General features: G+C 44.0%; 2 protein-coding genes across 7 annotated transcripts in view; one reads left to right on the top strand and one right to left on the bottom strand.

Moving 5' to 3' along the window:
• Positions 1-4,651, bottom strand: part of mtss1 (MTSS I-BAR domain containing 1) — a 43,839-nt gene extending 39,188 nt beyond the window's left edge. For 3 of the 6 annotated variants that reach the window (XM_015019281.1, XM_015019283.1, XM_015019280.1), the window contains exon 1: positions 3,856-4,651. In XM_015019281.1, coding sequence (XP_014874767.1) covers positions 3,856-3,927 — 72 coding nt within the window. In that variant the 5' untranslated portion in view covers positions 3,928-4,651. The remainder of the gene's footprint in view (positions 1-3,855) is intronic. The other 3 variants (XM_015019284.1, XM_015019282.1, XM_015019285.1) reach the window with 2 other exon arrangements.
• A 2,699-nt stretch (positions 4,652-7,350) lies between these two features.
• The window catches only part of LOC106937656 (DEP domain-containing protein 7-like), a 16,418-nt gene continuing 9,602 nt past the window's right edge, over positions 7,351-14,166 (top strand). The window contains exons 1-11 of the mRNA XM_015019278.1: positions 7,351-7,528; positions 8,170-8,340; positions 10,784-10,913; positions 11,074-11,160; positions 11,819-11,910; positions 11,984-12,179; positions 12,276-12,424; positions 12,923-13,072; positions 13,140-13,282; positions 13,352-13,477; positions 13,943-14,009. Of these exons, the coding sequence (XP_014874764.1) occupies positions 7,459-7,528; positions 8,170-8,340; positions 10,784-10,913; positions 11,074-11,160; positions 11,819-11,910; positions 11,984-12,179; positions 12,276-12,424; positions 12,923-13,072; positions 13,140-13,282; positions 13,352-13,477; positions 13,943-14,009 (1,381 nt within the window). The 5' untranslated portion in view covers positions 7,351-7,458. The remainder of the gene's footprint in view (positions 7,529-8,169; positions 8,341-10,783; positions 10,914-11,073; positions 11,161-11,818; positions 11,911-11,983; positions 12,180-12,275; positions 12,425-12,922; positions 13,073-13,139; positions 13,283-13,351; positions 13,478-13,942; positions 14,010-14,166) is intronic.

The following is a 14,166-nucleotide window of genomic DNA, read 5'->3' on the forward strand; positions in this document are numbered from 1 at the left end:
AGGAGGTGTAGAACCGGGTGGTGTAGAACCAGGAGGTGTAGAACCAGGTGGTGTAGAACCGGGTGGTGTAGAACCAGCTGGTGTCTCTACCCTCCTGGTTCTAGTCAGATCTCCAGCTGCAGCTTCTGGTCTCAGTCTGACCTGCTGCAGGAATCAGAGCCACTAAATCCTGGATGAGTTTCTCTGGTCGGAGACTTTCGTCCTCTGGGCCTGAATGTCCTGCAGCTGCTGAAGGTCCACTGAGGAACCGGCTTCATGTGGCTCTGCAGCTTCATCGCTGTAGCTGCTGTTCAAGCGGAGCTGCAGTGTGACGGATACGTGTCAGTGGACTAAACGACAACACAGAAGTAAAGTAAGATAACTGAGTGTAGGCCTGCTTTGTGTGTGTCGCCTCAGTGAGAAGCATCAGGACTTTACTAAGTCACCCAGCTGCCAGACCAACCTCGTATCCGTCATCGTCTAACCTTTAACCTTGTACTAGGTGAAATCCTCCCAGTGTTTCTCTGCTAGTTTCTACAGAAAACTGAACTGTGGTCCTCCCACGCTCACCTGCGGCCCGTTTCCCTGTAAGGAGTCGGCAGCGCTATGAGGAAATATGAAATATCATATCAGTACAGTGAGTCAGCGCCGCTCGGCACATCACGACCTGCAGACGCAGGGTGTGTCTGCTGTGTGTCACAGCCAAACGGCCTGTACTTAACGTCACACCCACACTTAATTACATATGGACTAGAGAACACACACAACCTGAGCTGGAACACACACACACACACACACCACGCATATTGCCAATTCAAAGCCTTTGTTCCTCTTCCGAGGGAGAAAAACATTAAATCAGCAGCTTAACTTGAATCACTGATCAATAGATCAGTTTTCATACCTTGTGACAGATCGGGCCTGATCAATAGTTCTGATATTTCGTACCTGAACGTTTTTCTTGGTGTTTTAATGAGGCAGGGCGGACGGGTTGCCGTTAGAAACTGCTGCGTTGGCTTAGGATGGTTCTGGGTCTGAATCCCTCCATGAGTCTGGGTACTCGCTTGTACTCGCTGGGTACTTGTCGGTACTCGCTGGATCTAGTAGCAGTTTTGGTTTCCAGTATAAAAACACTCCTAAACTCAATAGGGATGAATAATGCAAAAACAACTTTTTCCGTCTGCAGCCATAAGTCTGATGAAAACACATGAAGCATTTCTGAATCTAAGAAAAATACAAATCTACCCCCAAGGACAAAACTCTGCATTTTAGAATCGACAACCTCAAACTGCTGAGGGTGAGAACTCAGCATTCAGTACGTCATGAACACAGGATTGATTCTCCCAGGGTTTTCTGTATTTGCTCCTCCTGTTCTCAAACTGAGTTTTGACATGAAAAAAAAAATGTTTTGAGTTTTTACTGGTGTAGTTTGTGTTGTAAATGTCTGGGCTGCTTTACTTCACATTCATTCTGCTTTATGCAGAAGCTTCAACTCTTTTAGCCTAGCACAGCTTTAACCATGCCAACAATACCCAGAGAGTACCCAGAGAGTAACGAGAGAGTACCCAGATTAGCCACAGTTGTTTCCAGGATGACCTCATAAATCAGATTAAACTCAGTGTCTTTGCAGCCCAGAGGAAGGCTGAAGGAGAAGATATGAAAGTATAATATTGGTGCGGCCCACAGGGTGAGCGGACCTCTGAAGGAAGTCCTGCCCGCCGTTCCTCATCATGGCTGACATTCGGTGCTACGCTAAGCTACACTGACTTCATGCACACTACGCTTGTAACAGCGCGGCGGATGACGAGCAGCCCGGTACCAGTGTCCTTTCTCTGTTTGATCGTGGCATTTGTTTAATATCGTTGAAAAACCGACATTTTTGAAAAATGCTGCAAACATTCAGCTCCCAGATCAAAGTAGTATAATTCACTTTAATTATTGCAGTTTTGTTTATTTATTCTGGATATTTACAATGTTGTCCAGTTCCAGCATTAAGCAATCTTTAGAAATTAAAGCTTAGTTTAATTTTAAAAGGATGTACTCGCTGCAGAGGCCTTCAGAGCGCAGCGCCAGGCCGGCCCACAGAGTTGGGTCAGCCAGCTGCTCAGTTAGCTCCCTCCTCAGCAGAAGCTGCTTAGGAGAGGCTGATGCAGGAAGTTCTGCTGGTCAGAACCAGAACCAGGATGTGATACCACAGCATCCACTGAAGCCGGTCTCTTCCTGGTTATCACAGATGACTCACTGCTGTGTTTGCAGGTTTCATCATGTTGCACACAAAGTGTTGAAGCAGAGGGCGAGAACACGACAGGCTGCTGCAACTCCTCATCGCTAGGCTTTCACTCGTCTTCCTCCCAACACAGACACTGCAGCAGCTGTTCAGAGGAACGACCCGGACCTGAAGTCATGCTCATATTTCAGCCGGACTGAATCATCAGAGGATCCTCTCTTACACAATGTTCTGGTATTCGTTCTGATTGAATCATCGCGTGTGGTTTGCTCACAAACTCAACAAATCAGACGAGTTGGGAACAATCTGGAAACTATCTTTGCGTGACAAATAAGAGGATCAGAACCACCAAACAGACCAGCAGAGCTACTGGAACCAGAACCTCCCCTAAATGGGACCAGGTCCAGGAACGCTCTGAAACAGGAAGTCAGTCATTAAAACACCAATAATCAATTTAATGTAACCCGTTTATATTTAGGAATATATCATCACTTTAGCCCAACATTTTGGACCAACTTTCTGGAAAATTTGCAATAAATTAATAACTATTTAGCCTAATTAAATGTGGCAATCTATTGATTTGCAAGAACTTAAGTGATCATGTAAAAACTTGGAGAGGCTGATCAGAAGGGGAGTGAGTCAGAGCGATTCTGGTTCTGAGTTTGTTGGATCCGAACCGACTCGCTCCAGTTAGTCCAACTCATCCGTAGGAGGAAGAAACGTTCAGATTCAACTGAAAACCCGATATTTCACAACCTGGAGGAAGCAGCCAAACGGGTCACGGCTTCCAACATGAACATCTGACTGAACGACTGTTTGACTGACTGACCAGTTGTCTCAACTCGGTACCAAACGGCTGATAAATCCCCAATCCAGCCTCTCTGATGGCTCTTTTCCAGTCCAAACCTGGACAGTCAGTAACCAAGTTCTTTTTTTTTTTTTTAAGTTTTGTTGGCTCTTGTGGCCTTTATTTGAAAGTAGTTTGACAGGAAACAGGGTAATGAGAGAGGGGAAGACATGCAGCAAATGTCGCCAGGCTGGGAGTCGAACCTGTGACCACCGCCATGAGGACTAAGACCTCAACACGTTGGTTGTGCTTTGCCCCTGCGCCACCACAGCACCCCAGTAACCAAGTCTTTAACCAGTCGGATCCATCCTCTGGTTTTACCTGGTTCAGGTGTTTCTGCCGTCAGTGGTGTAATGACTCACTGAATGATGGCAGCATTGCTTCAAACTGATTCTGATCATCATGTTTCAGCAAAAAAGATTGACAAAACTATAATCATCAACTATAATCAAGGCTGCAGAATGATGGAGGCTGGGTCAGGAAACAGCGGTACTGGATGACTTTTTAGATGAACATTTTGCTCCAGTTAATTCACTAAAGTAATGCTGGTGTTGCAGTTTAGGCAATAAAATGTTTATTTTCTTTTTTAAATGAGTAGTTTATTTGTATATTTTAATGTATTTCTACTATTGCATAAAAACTTCAGCAGTTAAATGGAAAATCTGCAGAATGTAAATTATTATCAGATTAATCATCAGAATGATCGATAACTAAACACCACAGAAAAAAAAGTTGCACTGCCGTCGTGAACAGAGGTAAATATGTTCCGTTTTCGTGGGGGATGAAGAGTTAAAAGCATAATTACCTTCATGTCGCTCATGATGAGCTGGAAAAGCCCTCCCAAGGCGCTGCATTCCTTCTCTATACCCGCATCCATTTTTCCACACGCTTCGGAAAAATCCTCCAAACACTAAACTTTTCTTCTACCTCTTACAGTAAAAGCAAGCAAACAGAAAAAGGCGTTTTTAATCCCGCTCCAAAAGAGTCAGATAGCTGTTTTTTATCCAGCAGAGGTGACTGGGTTGCAACTCAGGAGCCAAAGTCCAGCTTTTAAACAAACGGAGGAAAAAACACCAACTCTGCCGTTGGGCTGCACTCATCCGATGCTACCGGGCGGCCAGCTGGATAAACGCCCGGAACAACAACACATCCTGGCTAGAGACTCCAGCACTCTCCGGGAAAGTCTGACCGGGTTTCTACGGTTAACCCTGGCGAGTAGCAGTCCCAGAAACCGGGAGAAGCGGCTCTCAAGCCCCGCTGCCTGCTAACTCTGCTAGCCTCGGTTAGCGTAAACTCCGCTAGCAACCTGTGACTGTGCACGAGTCCGAACGGAACACGCACTCACGTTGACGCGTCCAAACGCACGGTTCGATCCGGATCAATCACTGCGACCGGATTCACCGGTCCGGGAGCCTCTCTGCGATCCGGCGGGACTCTTTACTGCCGACTGTGTTTGTATCCAGAAGAGCAGCGGGATAATTTATTTTCCAGCGAATTTTGGTCGACAGAAGCAGCCGCGTCCCTCTCGCTGCCCTAACAGGAGTCCTAACCTGAACTGAATGAGATTCTCCCGGAGACCCCGTCAAGGCACTCGCGTTTACAAGCACCACATCCCCTGCGGGGTTTCAAAATAAAAGCCTACAGCTAACCACAAACAACTGACATAAAATTGACGACCCACAAATATAACTCTGAAAATTACGAAAGAAAAGCAGCGCAGATAAAACTAGCCAATCAGTGTTTGAATTGAAGAAACACTGTAGAAACTTCCACTGCAGAAAAACGTTTGGCCACTTCACTGCATCCCCAGCCAGACAGGGCTTTATATAAGATGTAAGATAACTTAGTGTATTGTAAAGTACAGTGTGAGACATCAGGAAAATTCTGTCCTGTTTTTGTGTGATACCCCTAGGATTATGAGTTATACATTAGCTTCACAACTAATAAAATAAAAAAGTGGTACATTTACTTTGAAAGCCTTGAGACTTCCTGTCTGCGGTGCAAGGTGGCGGATTGTTTGTTTTGCGTCTCAAAGCCCGCGGTCCAGGGGGCGGAGCCACGGAGGATCAGGAAAGTTAAGGTATTAATAAAAATGGAAATGTGTCCTTTTTGGCCCTCCGTATACCTGCAGTTTAGTTTCCAGTAGCCTCACATTTTATTTGGAAGCATTTTTAGTCTTGTGCAGAAATCTATGTTTGGGTTTAGTGAAATAATAAATTAAAATATTTTTATAGTCTTCATGATCTGTTCACATTTTGATAAAACTTTCTCAGGTGGATGATGAATAATTCACTCTTTCCCATTGATAGTCACTAAAATGTTTTTCAGTCAAATCAAATATCCAACTTTATGAAACATTTCAATCATCAATCTTGTAAATTAGATAAAATTTGAAAAGTGTTTGACTCATTTGCTTTGTTATGCTACATCTAAACCTTTATTGTAGCTGTTATATATGTGTGTGTGTGTGTGTGTGTGTGTGTGTGTGTGTATAACCATGGTAACGTGACCCTGAGGTCCTAAACATCCAGGTTGGTTGTGTATTTCTGATTCACCCGGCAACAAGCTGAGTCACCGCCTCATCGCTACGCTGGTTGCCATGGTGACAGGCACGCGGCGCGGGCTCGGGTTTGTGTGAATGAACTGCTGAGTCACAGGATCAGCAGCCGCCAAACAGTGGTGCGGTTTCCATGGAAACCAAGAGTCCGACAGGAGAAGGAGACCAAACACCAGGAAGAAGGTGGTGATGCTCCTCCTGAAGCGGAAAACTAGAGAGAAAACAGATTGGTGGCACCAAGGCGAACTGCTCCTCCAACCCTTACCTGGTAAAATGATAGTTTAATTATTAGATAAAGTTACATGTTAAAAGCCCTGAAGGTGCGAGACTGAGGCAGGAACCTATCAGGTCATCTGTTTCTTCAGATCAGCCCTCAGTCTATCCGGAGCTTAGTGAGGGATTCATTGTTGCTGTTCTGTTTGTTTCATCTGGATGTCTGTTATCACGCTGTGAAACACTGCCACCGGGTGGGTGAACTGTGTCACTACATCATCCATCGGGGTCACGAAGGGTGCTGGTGCCTCTCCAGAGGTCAACGGGCGGGATCACCCTGGACAGGTCACCAGTTCATCGCAGGGCAGCACACACACACACACACACACACACACACGCGAAGAATTTATATAGACCAATTAACCTGACAGTCATCTTTTTGGACTGGGAGGAAGCTGGAGAGAGCCCACCATGCACAGAGAGAACATCCAAACTCAATGCAGAAAGACCAGGGCCGGGAGTCGAACCCAAAACCTTCTGCTGCAAGGCAACAGCTCTACCAACTACACCACTGTCACATATGAAGAGAAATATTTCAACACAGAAACCGAAATTAGACTATCTGAATTACATAAATACAAATAAACAGCTCAATAAATAACAAATATATTAATTTTAACTTAGATCTTTAAATAATATTCAGTTAAACATTCAAGATAGATGTGTGAAATGATTTTTAAACCTTTTCAGAGACGTCAGGCTGATTTAAACCCAGGACCTTCCAGCTGCAAGGCAGCAGAGTGACTGATCCACATCCAGGGAAGAATATGAAGACTGGAACAAAAATACTTACTCTGGTCACATTTGTCTATGCTAACAGATTTTTGCCACAGGTGTCAAACTCCAGTCCTGGAGGGCCGCTGTCCTGCAGCTTTTAGATGTTCCTCTGCTGCACCACCTGAATAGAATAATTAGGTCATTAGCAAGGCTCTGGGGAGCTGATCTACACAAGGAGGTAATTAAGCCGTTTCATTCCAGTGTTTTGTACCTGTGGCACATCTAAAAACTGCAGGACAGCAGAGGACTGGAGTTTGACACCCCTGCTTTAAGCAATTAAATTACTAACAAAAACACCTTCAGAAGCAATAAGCATGGATATAAAACTAAAATTAGATCCCATTTGCATAATAATGATAATAATAATAACAACAATAATAATAAATGCATTTTATTTATAATCCCCTTTTCATCTGTAGATTACAGCAAAACAGCAATTACAATCGATAAAACTAATTAAATAAATAAGTAGAAGCTAAAATAAAAATCTAAGAAAGTGCACCAACTATTATTGCTAAAAAGAAGTAACAATAAATGATAAAATAGTTGTCGTAAAGAGTAAAAAGTGAAATAATTATTTTATGTATTGTGACTCATATGTCCTACAGTAAATTAAGGTAACGCGAGATGTTTTATGAACCCTTCAAACCGGAAAGAAAAGTCTGATCCTGATCGGTGACTGCTGCCACCTACAGGTCAAGAATCAAACAGCACCTTGGAGTTTTTCATTGTGTTTGATATCCAGCGTGTCTGTGCGGTTTCCCCCGCAGGTCCCGCAGTCAGCGGCTTCCAGAGGGAAACATGGCCTCCATCAGAGAGCGAGCTGCGGCCCTGAAGCTGCCAGAGAAGCTGCGGGCTTTTTCTCCTCCAGGTGAGTTCAGGAAAAGTCGCTTTTAGACTCTCTGCTGGCAGCAGCAGGAGGCCTGAGCTGCGTTTTCTGGCCTAGTTAATGAGAAAATGAAGGGAAACTTGATTTAATTTAGAGAATGTTTCAAAGTGCTTGATTTGATCATTGTCAACGCATTCTCTGTTTCTGCTTTAAGCCTAAACCTGAGTTTTTCCCCATTCTCTTAACAATAAGTTGTTTTTCTGATCCTGCAGTTAGAGGTGCAGCTCGTTTACCTGCAACGGCCACAAAAAGTTAATTTATTGGGAAAAAAAAGTCATTAAAAAGTAATATTTTTAAGTGTTTAAGTGATTCTTAGAAACTTTTGATTTACATAAAGTAATGAAAAAAAGTGTAAACACAGAAATATAACAGCTGATACAACCATGGGGAAGATGGCTGACTTCAGTCACAGTCAACAGTTCTGGGTATCAGAGGGGAAAGTTCAGTGGAGGGAAAACAATGTGTTATAAGGAAAACAATCTGGAACTAGAACGTTTTAAATCAACAACACAGACTTACTGAAAACAAGCTCCTATCTTTCTGAAAAGTTACTTGTTAGTTTTATATATTTGCACTAAAAAATCCCGGGAAAAAAAATATCCTGTGTTTCTGTGTCTCTGGAGTGAAAACAGCGCAGGTATCCTCCATCTGGAGCGACCTCATCGCCCACCTGAGGTCAAAGGTGAGGGTGAAGCGCCGACTGGTCCAGTTCAAGGCCCACAGCGACTGCTTCGTCGGCTCCGAGGCCGTGGACGTCCTGCTGCAGCACGCCGCTAACGCTAACTGCCTGCAGGGTGAGTCCGCTCCACGTTTTACATCTGGCTGGTGTGCAGTGACTATCAGAAAGTTCCAATCCTCAGAAGCAAAGGGCTGTTTCACTTTTTACTACGGTGGCCAACATGTGCAAACGCACAGCAACAGCAGGGCCGGCCCAAGGCATAAGCAGACGTTTAGGCCCCTAGGGCCAATGAGAGGCCCCCTCAATGGCGTTGAATTTATTTATTTTTTAGTAATAATTTCTATGTCATTGTAATATCAAAAACACACAATTTCACTATGAAGTTACTTGTTTTCACAATAATATATATTTAATTTAGGGTTGCCACCCTAAATTAAATGTATTTAATTTAGGGTGGCAACCCATATGGCAACCCATATGGCAACCCATATGAACCCATATGGGTTCATATGGGTTCATATGGGTTCATATGGGCCAGTTCATATGGGCCTAGTCTCCGGCTAGCTGCTGCCGCCTAGTCTCCGGCTAGAAGCTGCCCAGTCTCCGGCTAGCTTCCTCCATCTCGGTGTTATGTTGCTTAGCAGCCGTGACAACGTGAAGCACAGAGCGGCGAAGGAGAATAAATGGACGCGAAGTTTGTTTTTTTTACTCTATTTCTGTATCATTCTTCACCTTTTGTAATAAAGTGTGGACGACCAAAACCGACATAATAAGAAATAAAATAATAAATATATAAATAAAAGAATAAATGAATAAATGTATATTTTGATAAATAAAAGCATAAATATATTTTTGGAAGACCAAAACTGACATAATAAGAAATAAAATAATAAATATATAAATAAAGGAATAAATAAAAGCATAAATATATATTTAATTTTTCCTTTTCCTTACACGAGTTTCCGTCAAGTAATGTATATATTTTCTTTATCATTTCCCCTAAACGTTTTTGTCAAGAAAAATAGATATTTTGCTTTGTCTTTTTTTGCTTCTCCCTTTTCTGCTCGCTGTATTTCTGCTGCATCGTTATGTTAATGAGGAGAGCCGCCTTCCATGTCTGCTATTGGCCAGTGGAGCTTTGGGACCAACGTCACTGCGTCAGACGTTGTGGGGCGTTTAGGTCCAGTCGCTCGGCGCCATCTTTACAGGCCACAGACCAAAACAGACTTTATCCCAGTGGCTTTATTGTTACCGACTGCAGTGACGTTAGTTGTGAGTTGGATATTCCAATATCCGCCGAGTAAGCGGCGTTTAGCTCAAGGTTGATCCGATTTATGAGCGCTAACTTCGGCCAGCCGTTCTCCAGCTTCCTCCTCAGCGCTCGGAGGTTCACTTAGGGCTGTCAACAAATTTCTGAAATATATAAATTAAATTAAATATATTTTATTTATATATTTATTTATTATTTTATTTCTTATTATGTCAGTTTTGGTCTTCCAAAAATATATTTATGCTTTTATTTATCAAAATATATATTTATTAATTTATTCTTTTATTTATATATTTATTATTTTATTTCTTATTATATCGGTTTTGATCCTCTATAATAAAGGCTGTTCCATAGTGAAACATAAATCTGTCTGATTCTAAAATGTTTAAACATGTATAGCAAGGAATGTAAGCAAATTATTCATTTTCAAATACTCTCCAGATCTAAGGAAGTTAGACATTACAGTCAAATAAAACTGTTATGTTTGAAGGCTTAACTTTAATCAGTCAAGCTGACAGCAGGCGAGGGGAGCTGGGTGTTAATGCAGCGGGAGCACACATTTCCGAAAATGTCGGAGCAATATTGCAATTAAGTGATTTATTGATTAACCAAGCATATATTTGAGATCTATGCATCTACATTCTCGCCTAAAAACATTGTAAAAAATCATTTTGTGTAATTTTAAGTGTAACACAGCAAAAATCATTTTGCTGCCATTGCTGCTTTTCTGAACACCCGTTTTAAAGGATGCAGACCCTAAATTTGGACACAGCTGTTTTTTTGTTCGACGCCCTCTAGTGGTCTGGAGCACTTCCGTTTTCAGCACTTTTTGTTTGCATCTTTTCTTTGCTGCATTTCATTTGTGGTTGTAGTCTTTTTTTGTTTGCGTCTTTTTTTGATTTCATCTCTTGTTTGCTGCATTTTATTTGTTTGCATCTTTTCTCTGTTGCTGCCGTTTGCACCTGTCGGCCACCACATTTTACACTGCAAAAACGCGGTGTAAAATATTTCAGTTCACCGAAAATAAACAAACTTACAAATAACTTTCTAGCTTTTTATGTCAATACCCAAAATATTAATGAAAGAAAGAGTGATTATTTCATTTGCATGAAAACATTTTCATTAACTGAAATAAGATTGTAGCTTGAGAAACTAAACAAAAATTCTTGGTCAGATTTAGTTTTTTGCAGTGCACTCGTGGCTTTGGTTGCACCAAGTTTGTCTTAATTACCTACTGTTTATATGAAGGGTTTTAGACATAAATTTGTGTGTTTGATCCAACCTGCAGGTGGCGCTGTGTCCAGAGAGCAGGTGGTGTGTGTGTGCCAGGCTCTGCTGCAGAGCGGTGCGTTTGAGGCCGTGGGAACCAGAGACGGGAGGCAGGATGCGTTCAAGGACAGTGGGAGTACTCTCTACCGGTCAGGTGTTCTCAGCAGTGAGGGACCAACTGAACTTAAACCAGTTCTGTTTTAAACTAGTTCTGTTTTGACTGGATCTGTTTCAAACTGGTTCTGTTTTGACTGGATCTGTTTCAAACTGGTTCTGGTTCTGGTTCTGACCGGTCTCTGTCTGGATCAGGTTCACAGAGTGGCGCCGTCCCGCCGTGGAGGAGCTGGAGCGCTGTGCCGCTCTGGTCCAGCGGCTCTTCCTTGGCGCTCCTCCTCGGTATTCTCAGCATTTCTTAAAACTTCAGAGTGGCATAAACAGAAAATCAGATTTTTTACGGATCTGATTTCTTTTTGAAAAACAAAATTACTAATGTGAGAAAATATTTCTGAAAAGAGTTTTTATTTCAATCATTCTTTCTCTGAGTCGTACAGCAGGCCAGGCTTTTTATTTATGAGAATAAAGTCATAATATTAGCAGAATAAAAACTCAATTTCATCAGAAAAAATGAAATTAAGAGACAACGTATTTTATTGTGGAAAAAAGCTTTAATGGCGCCATGAGGATCTGAGCAGCTCTGTCCGTCATTTCAAAGTTCTGCTTGATAATTTGATTCTAAAGTGTTAAATGTGAAAAAATATTAAATTTACATCAAAGCATAACTTCACAAGATGGCCGGCCTGGATGATGACATCACTCTGAACTATGGAAACCCAAAGAGGAAAAAAATCCAAAACAAAAATTAAATATTTAACAACCAAAACTTTGAATGATAAACTGGTGGATCTCCCAGGCCTGAAGTATTCAGGTTAAAGTCGCATTTCTTTATATTTTTATGAATTTTCCAACAGCATGAAAGCAAATAAAGAAGTTATCACGTAAAGCATCAGTTACCATAGCAACAGCCTTTTTGCCATCTGCTCCGTTTAACCTCCAGGCCTGAAGAGCCGGCCGGGTCCGCCGGGTCGGAGGGGCCGGTGGGCGGTCCCAGCAGGGGGCGCCAGACGGACACAGCTCTGCCTCAGTCCTGTAAGATGACAGCGTTGGTTGGCATGGCAACAGAGGCTGAGAGGTGGTTGACCGGTCTGCTTCTGCCTCCCAGTGGTCAACGAGGTGTGGCAGGAGCAGACGCTGCTCAGGCTGCTCAACCTGGTGGAGCTCCCCCTGCTGGAAAGAGTCCTGCAGTGCAGCCAGGGCCCCACCTCTGACCCCTCAGCTGACCTGCTGCCTCACCATAACCCTGACCTGATCAGCAACAGCCTGGACAGACGGATCCTCCAGGCCTACAGGGACTCCCAGTAAGTCAGACCAGTAAAACCAATAGATGGGACTCCCAGTGGGACGTACTGGGACGTACTGGGAGCACTGGGCGTTTCAGTTGTTTCTGGTTTCAGGGAAGACGATTGGCTGTCCAGCGCTTTGGACTGTCTGGACTTCTTGCCTGACCAGCAGGTGGCGGAACTGAGCAGAGAGCTGCCACGCTGTTTCCCCCCAGAGAGCAGTGACCCAGAACCACCACACGGGGGCGCCGTTCAAGATGGAGGCAAGTTCTGCCCCAATCAGGTTCCACAGAGGTGGTGTTTCCAGCAGCCATGTTTAGCCGCTTCGACCCAACTCCAGTCCGTCTGCCTAGAGAGTCCGGTTCGGTTGGGGAGGTCTGAACGCCAATCTGTCTCCAGTCCGTCTGCAACAGAGCAGAGCGGCAGCCATTTCATATGAGAGTGTGGTTGTCTATTGGGAGGCGTGGCCAGCGGCGGGTTGTTTGGATTTAAAGTGACAGCAGCCCTAAAGCAGCTGAACTGATCAGACTGAGATCTGGTTCCTGTCAATCTGATTTTAGATCAAATATTTAATGAACATGTTTTGATTAGGCCATAGACTGATCTTAAATTGATCAATGAAGCATAATGGGTCACCTTTAAATAAAACATCTGCAGAAAGTAAAATTTTCAATTCTAATCATCAGAATAATGTGTAACTAAATGAATCCTTCAGCCATATAGCCATATTGCTCCAGTAACTGTGTGTCTGTCTTCTGCAGGGCCCGGTAGTGACGACGATCTGCCGGCTCGGCCCCCGGCCCCGTGGCAGCTGCTGCTGTTCGGCTCTCTGGTCAGGCACTACGGCAGCCGGCCGCCTCTGCTGCCTCCCAACATGGCGGCCGTGTATGCGGCTGTGGCTGAGCTGCTGGGTAGGAAGCTTCAGAGCCGCAGGCCGGAGGCGCTGCAGCAGCTGAACCTGCTTCCTGTGTTTGGCAGAGAACGGCCAGCTGGGAAAGGCGCTGGAGGCTCTGCAGCTGTGTCTGAAGCTGCTGCCCCCTGGCTGCCGGGAGGAGCTGCGCAGGCTGCTGACCTTCATGGCTGCTGCGGCTGAACCGCGAGCGCCAAAGCTGGACAAGGAGGTGATGACTGTCAGATCCCCTTAAAACGCTGTGGGGAGACTTTGACTGAGCCTCTGGGTGGGTCTGCAGGTGGAGAACAGAGCGGCGGTGATGAAGGCGTTCTCCAAGGCCATTCTTCACAGCAGGAGCTTCCCAAAGGAGAAGCAGGACCTGATGCTCAACTTCCTGCTCAGCAACAGACAGGAAGTCTTTAAGGTGACCTCACATCCTGTCAAACCTGTCAGCTATAGTGATCAGTGCTGTGACCAAGCATATTCATAAAAGGTTTAGTGGAAGGAAAAAGTGTGTAGGAAAAGGTGCAGCAGCACCAGAAGCCTTGATAGGATTGTCAAGGAAAATCCATCCAGGAATGAAATTTGAAGCTATTAAAATTAAGATTCATTCTCTAAATTATTAGTGAAATAATTTGCCAGGGGTTCTTATATCGATATTCAAGAGTAATTGGCTTTAAAAAAGCTCTTAAATGTTGCTGAAAAGTTACATTTGTTGTTTTACCTAATAAGATATTTGCAGAGGAACTAGTCACGTTATTGGTTAGATTTAGTGTTTTTGCAGTGTAGTAATGATCTAATCTGAACTAAGTTGTTTTGCAGTCAGTCTGAATGATTTCTGTGTCAGAATCTGAAACAGGAAGTGAGTCTTTTCTGCTTCCTGTTTCAGATCCCAGGATCTCTGCACAAAACCATCAGTGAGAAGCTGGCAGGGCTCGCTCAGACCGATGCTCCAGGTAACTGAACCCGACTGAACCCGACTGAACCCGACTGAACCCAGCTGAACCCAGCTGAACCCGACTGAACCCGACTCCCGACTGAACCCGACACCCGACTGAACCCGACACCCGACTGACCCGGACGGAACAGGACTGCCCACCGAAACCGACCCCC

The sequence above is a fragment of the Poecilia latipinna genome, unplaced genomic scaffold, assembly GCF_001443285.1.
Source record: "Poecilia latipinna isolate Pla-1442-1.1 unplaced genomic scaffold, P_latipinna-1.0 Scaffold2401, whole genome shotgun sequence".
Classification (NCBI taxonomy): Eukaryota; Metazoa; Chordata; class Actinopteri; order Cyprinodontiformes; family Poeciliidae; genus Poecilia; species Poecilia latipinna.